Genomic DNA, 14,796 nt, shown 5'->3' with positions numbered 1-14,796 from the left:
GCTTGGAATAGCTTTGTGTAAATAAGAGAATTGTGTTTTATGCTATTCAGTCTTAAGGAGTAAAAATGACTTTCACTTTAGTGAAAAGAAGCATCACCATGTTTTAAAATTATAGGCTTTTAGGGCTGAGAGGAACCATGGAAATCATTGAGTCCATCCTTCTTGTTTTATGGATTAAAAGTGATCGTGCAATCATTCTGTCATAGGTAAACTGCTCCCTGTACTCATGGGCATGCTTCATATATCCTGCCCACCTTACTTCCTCAGATTAAGTTGAGCTAGAGGTAGACTAAAATATAGTAGTTAAGAGTGTAAGTTTGAGTTTAGACAGACATGAGTTCAAACCAGTTCTCTATCTCTCAGCTTCTAGATCTTGGGCAAGTCCTTTTACTCTGCTGAGCTTTAGTTTTCTTTCAGTAAAGTAGGGCTAATTGTATCAACCACATCAAGTCATTATGAGGACTGAGTTATGTCGTGTTTGTAGAATATTTAGTTCAGTGCCTGGTACCAAGTGAGCGTATAAGAAACGGAACTTGCTTTTGTTAATATCCTGCTTCTCATCCATCTCCTTGTCTAGACTGTGACTTCTCAGAGCCACCGTGTCCTGTTCATCCTCTGTATGTCCTATGCATTGGCACAGTATCTCGTTCCATGGCAATTCCATACTTACAATGACTTGAGACCAAAACCTATTTTGTCTTTTCTCTTTCTTCTGTCTCCCCTCTCTCTTTTATCTACAAATACCTAGGTGTGAGGTGCCATCATGTTTTCCTGGACTGATGTCACAGGCTCTTAACTTGTGCCCCATTTCTCTATCGTACAGCAGCCAAAGTTACCTCTTAAAACGTAAGTCAGATCGGGGCACCTGGGTGGCTCAGTCCTTAAGCGTCTGCCTTCGGCTCAGGTCATGATCTCAGGGTCCTGGGATCGAGTCCTCGGCAGGGAGCCTGCTTCTCCCTCTCCCTCTGCCCCTGCTTGTGTTCCCTCTCTCGCTGTGTCTCTCTCTGTCAAATAAATAAATAAAATCTTTAAAACAAAACAAACAAAAAACATAAGTCAGATCCTATAAATATCCTGCTTAGAGCCCTTTAATGGCTTTCCATTTCACACAGCATAATAGTGAAAACCTTTCTTTTTCAAACTCTTAGATCTTCTCTGCTATTATTCTCTCTGCCTCATTCTACTCCAGCCATACTTGCCTTCTTGCTGTTCCTTGACACTCCAGGCACATGACTGCCTAGAGTGAAGATTTTTAAAGAAAGGTCACTGATAGCCCATCCACATATTTTAGACTCTGTCTACTTGCTTTCATATAGGAATAGACATGGCTTAAAACAAAATTAACATGTTTAATTAGACGGATTAGTAACAAAGCTGCCAAACTAAAGGAAAACAACTCTCTAGGAATCTAACCTGGGAAACCAATCAAGACACTCACAAACATAGTACTTATACTGAATTCACAGGATTTTTGTCCTGGTTAGCCCCTTTCTTCTTTAGATTTCATTATCTTTAGCTAACATGTGTTTCACTCCTATTTTATTGTACGTGGTTTCTCTCTCTAGTCCGATACACTATTTGTTCTAATTTTCTGGATGTTTATTTTGCTAAGATTTTAGTTAGTTCATCCCAGATGTAGCATAGGTTACCCATTACCAGACTCTCCACTCTTCATCATCCCTACATAGTTTCTTCCTGGGCAGCTCTGCCTGAAGGTGGCTTGAGCCCAGTATGGCTGGCTCAGAGTGAAGCATGCAAATATCCCAAAACATGTCTAGAATAATTCCTGTGATTGAGCATTACGTTTACTGTTGAGTCACCCATCAGCCAGGACAAAAAAGGAAAATACTACGGCCTGTGTAATTTTCTTTACCCAATAAAAGGATACATGCCAGTTCTTCAAGTAGCCAAACAGTATAATCTCCTGATACCAAAATTAACACTTGACTGTCTGTGACATTATCAGCAACTTACTGTGTGTCATGTAAAAATGAGAACTCATGTTGAGCTGACAACTTACTAAAATTAGTATTTCGCTTTATCTATATTGAAATTTGATATGAAGTCTTAGGATCATTATAATAAGGACAAGAAAGACCCATCAGGGTAATTATAATTTGATTACATACTAGTCAGAGCATTTTACCTTTGAAATGCAATGAAAAATATCTATACTTTTTGGTGGAGGGAGGACATAGACTGGAATTGGCTATATTTACAAATTTACTTCACTTAATAACAACCATGAATGCAAAAGATGGCTTTTTGTGGCTATGGCGATAACTTTGATGGTCTTTAGGGACCATTGTGGTGCAGTGGAAAGAAACGGAGACTTAAACCAAGACTCCTGGGTCCTGTTTTTGTCAAAAACATGTGACCCTAAATGGGTTGCTTGACTTCTTTGAGACTCTTTGTCATCACTTGTAAAATGAGGACTCACTACAGCTCTTAAATCCTGTATGGTGTTTTGACTCTTTACTATTTGAATGAAGTGGCCCTAAAATTTCAACACATAAAGGTCTCTCCCAAGCTTCTAATTACAGTGGAGGCTAATCTTTTGGAATGAAGTTGATCTTGCTGACCACCCTGCATTGCTGTTGTGGTTCAAAGGCATGAGCCAAAGGGACAACACCTAGAGAGTCCATCCAGGCAGTTGGGCAAGGCCTTTCCGAGGACATTATCCTAGCCAGTGATGGCTCTGCTCTTCAGCTGTGCTTGTTCAGAAAATGAAGTGTTGTCAGCATTCCCAGAGTATATCAGTTTCTCATGTAATAGACACGTATCTAGCAACTTGCAAGACACTGATATATAAACCCAAATGCCAATTTATTAATTTATGACTTGAAATACAACTGTCAAGGACATAAGATATTTGTAGCAATTAATCAACACATTCTCTTTCTGGAAGAAAGCTGTAAGTGAAACAGAAGAAAATCTTAAAATCTGGCTAGGTGATCAAGGCATGGCAAGGACTAAGAGCATCTTGTAGCCTGATGCACCCACCTCTAATCTAATGCCACTCCTCCAAGGGGGGCACAAAAAACTGTACTCGTTGTCTAGGGCATTTAGTCCCTGGATGTGCTGAGCACACATTTGGTCCAGAACTCTGTCCAACTCCTATGTTTTCACGGCTAAACTTCTTTCTCTTGCTACATCCTGACTTTAGGTGTAACCACACCTTCATTTTGACTCTGGTCAGCTTTGTTCTGTACTGGGGAAAACTGTGTTACTTAAGAGCATCTCTGCAGTTGTCAGCTATCACCCATTTTTCTTTTTTATTATTAACATATAATGTATTTTTTATTTCAGGGGTACAGGTCTGTGATGCTATCACCCATTTTTACACAGTAAGGCTCTTCTAATTCACTGAGCACTGGGCATGCCTTTTGTTCCCTTGTGTTGCGCCCACGTCATACTGCCTGATTCTCCCTCCTGTGTATTTTGGCAGTAACAAAAGGAATTCTCTCCGGGATTTGCATTCCCAGGCTGTGAGCTATCTCCAGGCCTAAATGCTAGGGGAGGGGAGAGGAGGATCAGAAGGATGGAGGTGGAGCCAAGTGTGGGGGGAGTGGTTACTCCCAAAGCCAGATCTTTTGTCTTTGCTTTGTCCTTGCTGGGCTCCAGCCAGGGAGAAGGAATGTTTGGTATTTAGCAGCACTCACAGTAGTCTGGGACTCTTTTTGTTTGCAGACCTTGAATATATCCCCTCCTCAGGGAAAACAGGATTCTCATGAGTAAAATGAATTATCTCCTTGGCTAATTAGCTAGGATATAACAAAATTCTCGGGAGGATCATCCCATCTGAGAATTTCTATAATGTATGCTTGTTTTTGCAGAATCTCTTTTCATTCTGTAGCCTGCCCATCCTACAGCTCATTCCTCCCAGAGAAGGCAAAGTTGTCAAGTAGGTAAAACCTCTCCCTCTTTCTCGCAGCTCTCTGCCTTCCTCCTCTTTCTCCGCCTCATAACTTCTGATACTCAAGGGTGACCTAAGGCACTCAATCCCCCTCAGGTTGTCCCAGTTCTTGCATATGCCTGCTCTACTAATTCTCGCTTCAGGAGATGAAAGGCCACCCCCCAACACCCACCCACATTAACATCCTCTGCACACTCTTCTGCTCATTGTCTTGTGTCAGGTTAGGTGCCACACTTGGCAATCAGTGGATAGACCGATATCCTGATAAAGTATTAAAAACCTAAAATGGTTTTATACCTTACTCTTTCCTAGTGGACATGTGGTAGCTTTTCTAACATCGTCCCACGTTTCCTTCGAGCAATTCATTTGGTCCCCATTTCAGCCACCTAATTTCAGCGAGAATGGCTCCATCGTTAGCTTCAAAGAAGAGCTCTAATTAGTTCAAGTCAGAGAACCTCATTCCTGAGACACTCTGATTGGAGCATAGAAATGGGTATAACCTAATCAGAGATAAAGAGATGCAAGAAGACATTTGTTGGCCTTTCCACAAAGATTATTTTCCTCCCTTCCATTGGAGCTATGAAAGGAGACACTTGTTCTTCCTCGTGTGGTATGGGAAAGGGAAGTCTGAGACTCTGGACACTGTGTTACATTCCCTAGGGGAGAGCCTGGAGCTTCAGGGGCTCTGAGGGAATCCTGAGACTGAAGCAGATATCATAGAAGTTAGAACAGACAGATGGAGAGAACCTGGGTCCTTGGGGAGATCATTTGAGCTGCTAGATCAAACCTTACCTTAGGCCGACTTGTCTCTCCACCTAGGTCTATAAATTCCCTTTATTGTTTAGGTCTGGGTCTTTGTTAGTCACAAAAGAAAGAGTTTTAGAAAATACTCCGTTGTAATTTTAAAAGGTTTAGTGGAGTATAGTAATGCCATAACTCAAAGATTTCATTTTTAATGATGGAATTACATGCATTGTAACAGACTTTCTAGGATCCCTCAGCTCAAAATATGTAGATTATGTAAAGGTTAGCTCTGACCACAAGGAATGGATCCTATAAAGCATATGTCCATCAGCCCCTGTATACAAGTATACACCCAAACTACTAATTTCTGTCTTTGAGAAGGCCCCAACTCATATGGGAGTCTTACCTCTAACCATTCCAAATTCATATTTATGTAATACCCATATAATCCATAGCTGTAACTGAACCCAAGTCCATCTGTCTGACACACAGCAAAGCCAATCACTGAGACATCAGATACACGGGAAGGAAAGTATTTGAGAGGCAGCCAAATGAGAAGATGGGAGGGCAAGCCTCAAATCTGCATCCCCAAAGGGGGAGAGAACAAGTTTTTTATAACCATAGGGGTGGAGATTACATACATCTTGATAAAAGGCCAGGGAAAGTTAGATTATTCATGAGTGAAGTTGGGGAGTATGTGCATCAAGCAAGCACGTATGTACCATGCATCCCATGTTCACTTTAGGGTGGAGACTAAACATCAGAATGAGGCAAAATGCAGCCCGTGATGTCAGGAGGTTATTTTAGGACAAGGAGAAGGGGCTATGGGCATGCTCCTAGAGCTGGTACAAAATGAATGGGGTCTTGCGCTTATTATCTCTGGTAAGGATTGCAGGACCTTGCTTGTTTCTAGGCTGGAACCATATCAGTTGAGCTTGAGTCCAGGCTTCTGCAGAGACAGCTAGTGGATTTGTTAGTGGGGTCTGAGAAGGCCCAGTAGCTGATTAGGGGGAATCAATTCTCTGAAAAACAAGCTTTAGACTTTCTGCGAGTTTCAATCTCCTTAACCCTACGGGACACAGTTTCACAGTAGATGATTAGCAATAGCGTAGAGTAGTGGAGACCTAGATTTTGGAAGAAGATGTGAATTCTCTCATTTGCTGTGTTGCCTAATCTCTTCTAAAGAGCTGTCCCCACATTTGTATAAAGGGAACCATGTCAACTTCACAAAATCGTTCGGCAGTTAAATGAAATGACGTGCAAAAAGTATGCACCGGCATTGGGGTATGGCCTATGTCCGATGCATTGATCTCACTCTGAAAGCAGTGTTTGCCAGGGCAACATTTCCCAATAGATACCTACATCAACTCATTACATTGTACATCTTAAAGTTACACAATGTTATATGATCAATTATATAAATTTCCCCCAGTAAAGCTGGGGGAAAAGTGGCATTTCCTTCTCCCCAGAACAGCGATAGAGTCTAGTTGAGTGATGAAGGGTGTAGAGTTAGAGTAGGATAGCCTGGTTTCAAACCCTGGTCACTCTCTTCAGGGATTAACAGGCAAGGGCAAGATAATTACACCATTTATTCCTCAGTTTCTTTATCTATAAAATGGGGGTAATAACAGCACTTTCTTCATGGGGTGATTGAGAGGATTGATAAAGTGGAGTGGGCACATGGAGGCCAGAGACTCTGGGAGCAGAGTGACACTGGGAGTGGAGGTGAAGGCTGGTTGCAGTGTAAGGACCACCAAGTAGGGGTTGTTTGAGGACTGACTCAGAGGAAATGAGAGTGAAGAGTGCAAACATTCGGCAAAAAGCTCCTGGGCAGAGGGAAGCTCCAGGACAGAATCTGTGAATTGGGATCTGACCTGATATGGCCCAGGAATAGCAAGGAGGGGCAGCATGGATGGAAAAGCATGGGTGAGGGAAAAGAAGTCGCTGAGAAAGAGAGGAAACCTGTGTGAACAGATCCCATAGGGCAGGGCAGGCCTTTAATGTATTGGCTTCTACTTTGACTGCAGTAGGAGTCATTGGAAGGTTTTGTGCAGAGGACGGCAGCATCCAGTGTGTGTTCTCAGTGAACCCCTGGATACTCCACTGGGAAGAGATTTAGGTTGTGTATTAGTCCGTCAGGGCTATCACTCCACAGACCGGGTGACTTAAACAGCAGAAATTTTTTTCTTACATGCCTGGAGGCTAATGTCCAAGATTAAAGTGCTAGCAGGGTTAATTTCTTGTGAGGCTTTTCACCTTGGCTTCTAGATAGCTGCCTTCTTGCTGTGTGCTCACATAGCCTTTCCTCTGTGTGCGTGAGGGAGAGAAAAAGAGAGGTCTCTGGTGTCTCTTCCGCCTCTTATAGGGACACCAGTCTTATAGGATTAGGGCCCCACCCTCATGTAACCTTAATTACCTCCTCAAAGGCTCTGTTTCCAAATACAGTCACAGGTTAGAGCTTCAACATAAGTTGGGGGTGGGGGGAGAACAAAATCTAGTCCATAACTACCGTTTGATGGTTAATTTTATGTGTTAACCTGGTAGGCTATGGTGGCCAGAAATTTGATCAGACACCAATGTAGGTGTTGCTATGAAGATATCTTTTAGTTGTGATTAACATAAGTAGACTGAGTAAAGCAGATTACCTTCTATAATGGGGATGGGGCTAATCCAATCAGTTGAAAGAATTAAGAGAAAAAGATTGAGGTTCTTCAAAAAATAAGAAATTCTGCCTCCAGACTGTCTCGGGACTTGAACTGCAATCTAACTCTTTCCTGGGTTCCTAGCCTGCCCTATAGACTTTGTACTTCCTAGTTCCCGCAATCATGCAAGCCAATTTCTTAATTCTCTCTCTCTCCAGCTTCCTCCTTTGGTTCTGTATCTCTGTCTCAGGTGTACCTGGGCTAATACCAGTAGCAGGGGTGGGATTAGGGGCCTAAGTCAGACAGCCACTGTAGTGGTCCATCTAGGGGTCAGGTGAGATGTCTTAGAACATGATGCTTTTAACGTTAATTTGTATGATTTCCTATGTATAATAATATTATATTTGGATTTGTATTAAATTACCATAATTTATAGTATTACATAATTATAATCTTGCAGTGTGCATATCATATTGTAGTTTGGGTTATTTACCTCTTCTCTATAAGGTATTACATAATAGTCATACTATATTCTACAAAAGAACTTGGAACCCAACATGAAAGAAACAAAATGGCCCATTTTGCCAAGTGTGGCATGTATGGGCTTAAAGATACTTTGTTTTGAGCTTTGTCCCTTTTGAGAAGATTTAAAGGCATAAAAAGTTTAGTGGACTGTACTTATAGCTGAGAATTACACACTGAGCTCATAGTAGGTGTTCAATTCATATTATTTAATACATAAATGGTGGGAGCAAGCACTGACTAGAAAGGAATTTGGGGGGCTTCTCGGGGTAATGAGAGCTGGCATGTTGTTTCTCCCAGGTAGCGGGGGATCTAGTTTATTTTAAAGTTATGAGTTCCCCAACATATATCATTCAGTCTCTTTCTAGTCTCTGTATTCACGATAACTTTATTCTTCAAGTAATTGTGTTGCGAAAGCCTTATAGCTTAGTTGTTTTAGGGAAGGAGACAGAATTCTAGCTTCATTATTCCTTGCAGTGAGAATTTGGACCAGTGGCCTCTCCTCTCTAAGACTGAATTTCTCATTTTAAAAAATGTAGATGAGGCGCACCTGGGTGGCTCAGTCAATAAAGCATCTGCTTTTGGCTCAGGTCATGATATCCGGGTCCTGGGATCAAGCCCTGCATCTCTGTGGGGAGCCTGATTCTCTCTCTCTCTCTCTCACCCCCCCCCCCCCCCCCCCCCCGCCCATTCTCCCCCTCTCTCTCAAATAAATAAGTTAAAAAAAAATCTTTAAAAATGTAGATGATATAGAGACAGAATGCAGATTGATGGTTGCCAGGAGAGGAGGGGAGAATGAGGAGCAACTGAATAACGAATATGGGGTTTCCTTAGGCTGATGAAAACATTCTGAAACCAGATAGAGATAGTGGTTACACAATATTGTAAATGTACTAAATGTTTGTTCACTTTAAAATGCTTACGTCTATGTGATGTCAAGCTCACCTCAACAGAAAGAAGTGGGGATGAGAATAATATCTACCTCATAGGGTTATAAGGAGACTTATTGCCATTAAATGCTTAGAACAGTGGCTAATACTTAGCACAAGGCAACCAGTCAAAAAATGCCATTCTCTTCTTCTTCCTCCTCCTCTTCATCTTTTTCCTCTCCGTCATCATTGTTGCTAGCATTCTCATAACTATTATAGAACCAGTTCCTTCTCAGATAAAAATGCTAACCTGTATCGATGTCACCCAAAGGGGAATACTGGGGGGTAAGGCTAGGAGATTAGGTTGGGATTAGTTTATGCCAACCAAAGAGAATCCAGAATATATTTAGTAGGCAGCAGAGGACCCCTGGAGATGCTTGAGCTGGACAGTGAAGTGAGTCATACTGTGCTTTGAATCAATTAGCCTTGGAAACATGTGGGGGGGGATGAGGCTGAAAGAGGGGGACATAGTTAGCAAGTTACTCTCAACAGGGTCCTTAGATTGCACTTTCTTATTTCCTCCTCAGTCACCGTGGATTTGCCTGGCTACATAGCAAACACTTAATAAATACTTGTAGATTAGTTATTTTACACTTGTTTAATGCTTTCCTTTGAAGTACTTCCAGTTGAGATTACTTCTACAAATCACATAATGCAAGATAAAATGCCATATATATCTGTCAGTTTTCTCTAAGACTGTTTTCTAAGTATTGTATGTGCTCAGTTCATGGACTGGGTGTTCAGTTCCTGGAAAAATAGAAATCACCCCATTAGTCCTACCTCTGCAAATTTCACATTTTGTATTCCAAGTTTTGTGGTGGGTGGTATTTAAAGCCTGTTTTTTGCTGGCTATTGCATCACTAAAACTGTATATTGCTCGTGGACAATTTGTGATCTCAGATCTAAGGAAAATGATGATGTTCTATTTGTTATCACTTTGAGGGAAGCACAGAAAGACCTTACAGTGAGAAACACAGCTTAATTAGCACGTTGGTGATTTATATTACCCAGTGTGAAATCTCCACTGGCACCAAAGGAAGGATCAAAACAAAAGGCATCATTTGGATTTAAATTTTTTTTGTTCTTACTCAGAATTCACAACCTTATTTCCATGTCTCTAATCCACAAAACCCACAATGTAACATCATTGTCTAAAAGTTATCACATTTCACAATATCAGGCAAAAGTACACAGCTGCTTATTGATTAATCTCTGTGGACAGATGTCCCCTGTACCATTTTGTGCACAGGTGTATACCTTGATTTATGTAAGTCAAAGGCTTTTAAACATCATAGGATTTTAGAACCTAAACGGACTGCTGAAATTTTCTACGGTACCTTTGCTATGTATTGATTGAGAAAATCCTAATAAAAATTAGAAAAGTTTTACATTGATTTATACTTTATTTGGCATATTATTTATATATGTTATAGAAATATTTGTACATCCATGTATTAACCTGAATAAATTCTTCAATTTGTAGACCATGCGTATCAGACACATCTCTTTCAGGTACAAAAAATGTAACAGAAACTGGTTTTAGTTACAAAAAACAGAAATAAGGAAATTTATTGCTCAAGTGACAGATCCAAGGATAGTTCTTCAAATTAACTGGATTTAGTGGTTTAAAGAGATCTATTTCTTCTCCATATCCTGATTCTGCTTTTATCTGGATTTTCTTCAACTCTCAGACTCTCTCTTTGTGATAGTTGCTGGCAGATTTAGGCTTATATCTTCTAGGATCAAGATCAGAGGGAAGAGAGTAACTTACTCTTACTTCTCTGGGCAATGCTTGACTTAGCTCTGATTAGACAACTTGAATCAGGAGTTCATCCTTGAACCAATCACTGTGGCTTTAGTTTTGGAAAGTGTTGATTGACCAGAAATAGTTTTGGTGTTAACACCTGGATTCACAGGATGTGGCCAGTCCCATCCAAACTATGTATATATACTGACTGTGGGCACAATGAAAATTGGGGTGTTCTTACCAGTGGTTGGTGGGAAGTAAAGTAAATGCAAGGTAGGCAAAACTGACAGATGCCCATGAGAACTTCACAAGTGGGCTCCAGGTTACATTGCAGTAGTAAAAGGATGGGAGGTAAGTGATATTAGGAGGAAACCCTCCCCAGAGGACTGTAGCTCTGCAGATTAGGAACACTTTCTACATCCCAGCTCACCCATGAGGACATAATCTCTAAAAGTGAAGTGACTTATTCATCAAATCATAGTTAAAAAGGCAGAGGCAGCCTAGAACCATTCTAATGCTTTTCGTAAAGACAAGGGTATTTCTTAGGTTAATCATATATATGATTTAAAAAAAAAAAACAACAGTCCATTTTTGAAAGTGTTATTTTTGCCTTTTCAAAAATTTGGAGAAAACCCCCAAGAGCAAATGAATACGACTCTATGAGAGAACCATTACAACTTTGTGTTGAACTGTTTTGAATTTAATTCTGTAAAAGGTGAATATATATAAGCTCTGTTTAATCATTCTCTCATGGTGGTAGTTTTTTTAATGTAGAAAATTTCACTGGGGTATTTTCACAATTTGAATTGTATGCAGAGAGAACTGTATTTGCAAGTTCCTCAATGAGATATCCCTAGAGTACTATTATTATCACATAAAAAGCAATACTTTTAGGGTAAGGGGCTTTTCAGGATTTCTCAGAGTCCTTTAGTCTGCCTTCGTTTATCAACTGATTGTCACCCTTCTGTGTGGCAGGGCACCAAAGAGTTACCTCTTAAGGGTGCTCATGGGAGCGCTCTCTTCATACTTGCCCTACACTGTATGCTGGTCCAGGAGACCTGGCTCAGTGTCCACCTCTTCCTGCCGGCTTTAGCCCACGCCATGGGCAGGCCACTCACTGTGTGGCCTCTTGCTGCAGGGTCCCCTCCTTCATTGAGTGACCCTTTTGGAAGTGCTGGAATCCCTCTATTTTCTGGCACTGGTTCACCGAGAAGGGCTTTCTCAATCTTTGCTTTGGTAAACCGTATGTGTACAGGCTGCCCCCAAACACTGCCTATCATTCCTCGGTCATCCTGCTCTTGTCCTTGGTCCCACATTTGCAACACTGGGCACTCTGAGGATCCCATTGCTCAGGACTTCAGGCAAGAAATGATCACAGTCCCTGACTTTGCAGAGGTGGGAAGGATATTTGGGTCCCCTCAGTATTACAGAAAGAGATGATGGAGAGGTTTAAGAAGAGAGGCTGCTTGCTGCTCTATGCATTCATAAGGTGACCCCTCTCCCCTCCTGGTTCTGCTTAGCCCTACTGGGTTGGGTGGAGGTGTTGGTAGTGGTGTGGCGGTGGTTGATGAGCTGAGGTCTTGAAAGAACAAGTTCTGTGGGGCAGTGGCCACTACCAGTTAGTGGCAATTCTCTAAAGTACCCTTTGCTTGCTCCCTAGTGCTCCACTCTTTCCATGTCACCCAGGTCAGATTATGCCCCTTCTTTGCTCAGAACACTCTAATGACTTTCCATCTCACTCTGCATGCAGTCCAAAGTCCTTACAGCTGCCCACAAGACCCTACCTGATCTCGTCCCCACATCCCACTCACTCCTGATCATTCAAATCTAGCCTGGCCTCCTTGTTGTTCCCTGTACATGTCAAAAATGCTTTTACTTGCTGCTTCCCCTGCCTGGAATGCTTAGCTCATATATTCTCAAGATTTGCTCCCTTTCTCTTGTACATCTTGTCTCAAATGTCACTTTATCAGTGAGGGCTGCCTTGACCATTCTACATAAAATAGCATCTTCTGACAATCTTGGCTCTCACCCTGATTTCTTTTTCTTTATGTCATCCACCAATAGCTGGTATATACATGTCTGCACGTGTTTATTGACTGCCCCCTCCCAGAGACTTTCTGTGCTTGGTTCATTGCTATACCCCGGCAGCCAGGGCCATGCCTGATACTTGGTAGCTCTCCGTAAATATTTGCTGACTTAATAAGTGAATGTGTGATGAATTCATTAGGATGCATATGGTAAAATTAAGTCAAAACAAAGAAACTCACTTTGATGTTTCAGTCCACTGGCACTGGTTTTAACTAAATGCAAATTTCAAATCTCCAGCTGAAAAGCCGGTTCCTCTCTTAATTTTGACACAGTACTTTAGACTGTTTCCATTTTTGTGGAGAACAACCATGTACTTGCACAAACCCTGAAAAGCCCCACAGGCATTTGGCACCACGCGTTCATTTTTTCTTTGCCAGAGGGAAACCTTTTTGCACTCCGCATTTCCACTCCCACATTCTCTCATGTGATGGAAGCTACGAGACCAGACTAGGTTACTGGTAAGGTCTCTTTTTGCTCTAAAATGCGCACCCTATGCATTTCTGTTCCTTCCATTCCACTTTGTATGCACTTTAGAGCAGACATTGTTCCTTTTTGCCTCATTTGTATTGTTCATCTGCTCATAACTTTTAGATGAGGCTATTGTGGTACATGATTTGGAAGACTGGTCTTGACTATGTCTTTCAAATATGAGCTAATGGTGACTGCAGAGGCTGCTAATTTAGGAATATGATTCAGGTAGTGTGGATGATGCAGTTATTGTTCAGGTTAGGGCTCTACTTGAGGCTATCAGTTTTCATCGGTAGAGCTGTGTGGAGTTTAGAGCTCCAAAAGCCATTAAAGATAGCTTCTCTCCCGTTAGTCAAGTACATTTCCTAAGGTGATTTTACAATTAGTTTCCAAAGCGCTGTTGACAGGGAACAAGGGGACATGGCTTTTTCTATAAACATTTCTCACCAGAATTTTTCAGACTCTCATTGGTGTAGGATTTTAGTCCCACTTTGCCTAAAATCAATAGTTAAATTTGTTTGGGTCTGGTAAGATTGTGTGTGTGTGTGTATGTGTGTGTTATTTTTCTCTCTTTTTCATTCACGTAGGGTGGAAGAAAAGGGATTTTGTGGTTAGAGTGACAGAATGTTTGTGTTAAGTACATTTCCAGCAAAGAATAGAACAAAAACAAAAACCCCTCTTTGGAATAAAGTTTGTTTAGAACTGGAATTAACCTGTCTTGAACATGATAAATGCCATACTTTTCAAAGGTTTGTTATAGAATTGATTTCTTTCCGCATGGTTCTGGTGGTTTAATTTGATTGGCATAGCAAAATATTGCTATTTGATGTGGGAAAAGTTATTTTTAATGCACAGGACTGTAGGTGTAAATTTTATTTGTGTTAATGATACTGAATAAACTGCATTTATGTGTTGAGTTTATTTCTGGTTACTGTACTACTACATAATTTGATTGTCCAGTGTTCAGACATGGATTTAAATCTTTATGCAGCTGGGAATTAGCTAGTCAACATTGTATTTGCTTCGGCTTGTGAAATCACAAAAATGACCCTGCTAAAGAAAGGAAGCTATTTCAGGGTTTTCTTTTCTTTTCTTTTCTTTTTTAAGTACAAAGTTATTTCCGTAGAAGCCTGATAATGAAGGGTAACTTAACTCTTTACTTAAGCCTGTTTGAATGGTAGTCTGTTTGTCGATTTTCCATTCAACTGTTACCTATGCTTAACGAAAGACGTGACATGTTCTTTCTTATTTTTCCTTTAAACAAATTAACATATTATTTTTAGGCTTTTAAGGATGAAATTTAAAAAGATTAAATAGAGTTGGCTTTTACCACATTACAAAGTTATTATTTCCAATATTTACCTTGAAAACTATAACTTTTAATAAATCATCATCAGGTACTCAAACCCATAAAATGGCTGCTGGGTTAATGTGGTTTCAGTAATACCAAGCACATTACTTTCACGTATACTAAAATGGTCTTAACATTTATCAGACAATGAGATTGTTTGATCAAGTTTGCACAACTTCCATGACAATTAACAGTTAATTTAGGCAGAACTTCAATTTAGTTTCCAGAGTCTATTCTACTTCTTAGGCTAGTTGTTGCCCAGCTCCAGGGGAGTTAAGACAATGAAAGCTTTAGTATTCATCTACTTTAACTTTGTGTTGAAGTCCTCATAAAATAAACAACTATGATTCATGAGTAGAGTAAATTTTTGCCTTAGCTTATTTTATTAC

The 14,796-nt window shown here is 40.7% G+C and overlaps 1 protein-coding gene across 1 annotated transcript in view; it reads left to right on the top strand.

The window, feature by feature from the left end:
* Positions 1–14,796, top strand: part of LOC110571335 (cytosolic beta-glucosidase-like) — a 90,278-nt gene that overhangs the window by 51,429 nt on the left and 24,053 nt on the right. The window contains 1 exon segment of the mRNA XM_021679429.1: positions 6,153–6,161. Coding sequence (XP_021535104.1) covers positions 6,153–6,161 — 9 coding nt within the window.

This window comes from Neomonachus schauinslandi, chromosome 2, assembly GCF_002201575.2.
Source record: "Neomonachus schauinslandi chromosome 2, ASM220157v2, whole genome shotgun sequence".
NCBI lineage: Eukaryota > Metazoa > Chordata > Mammalia > Carnivora > Phocidae > Neomonachus > Neomonachus schauinslandi.
The sequence above is the reverse complement of the archived record's forward strand: the minus strand, read 5'-3'. Positions and strand labels throughout refer to the sequence as shown.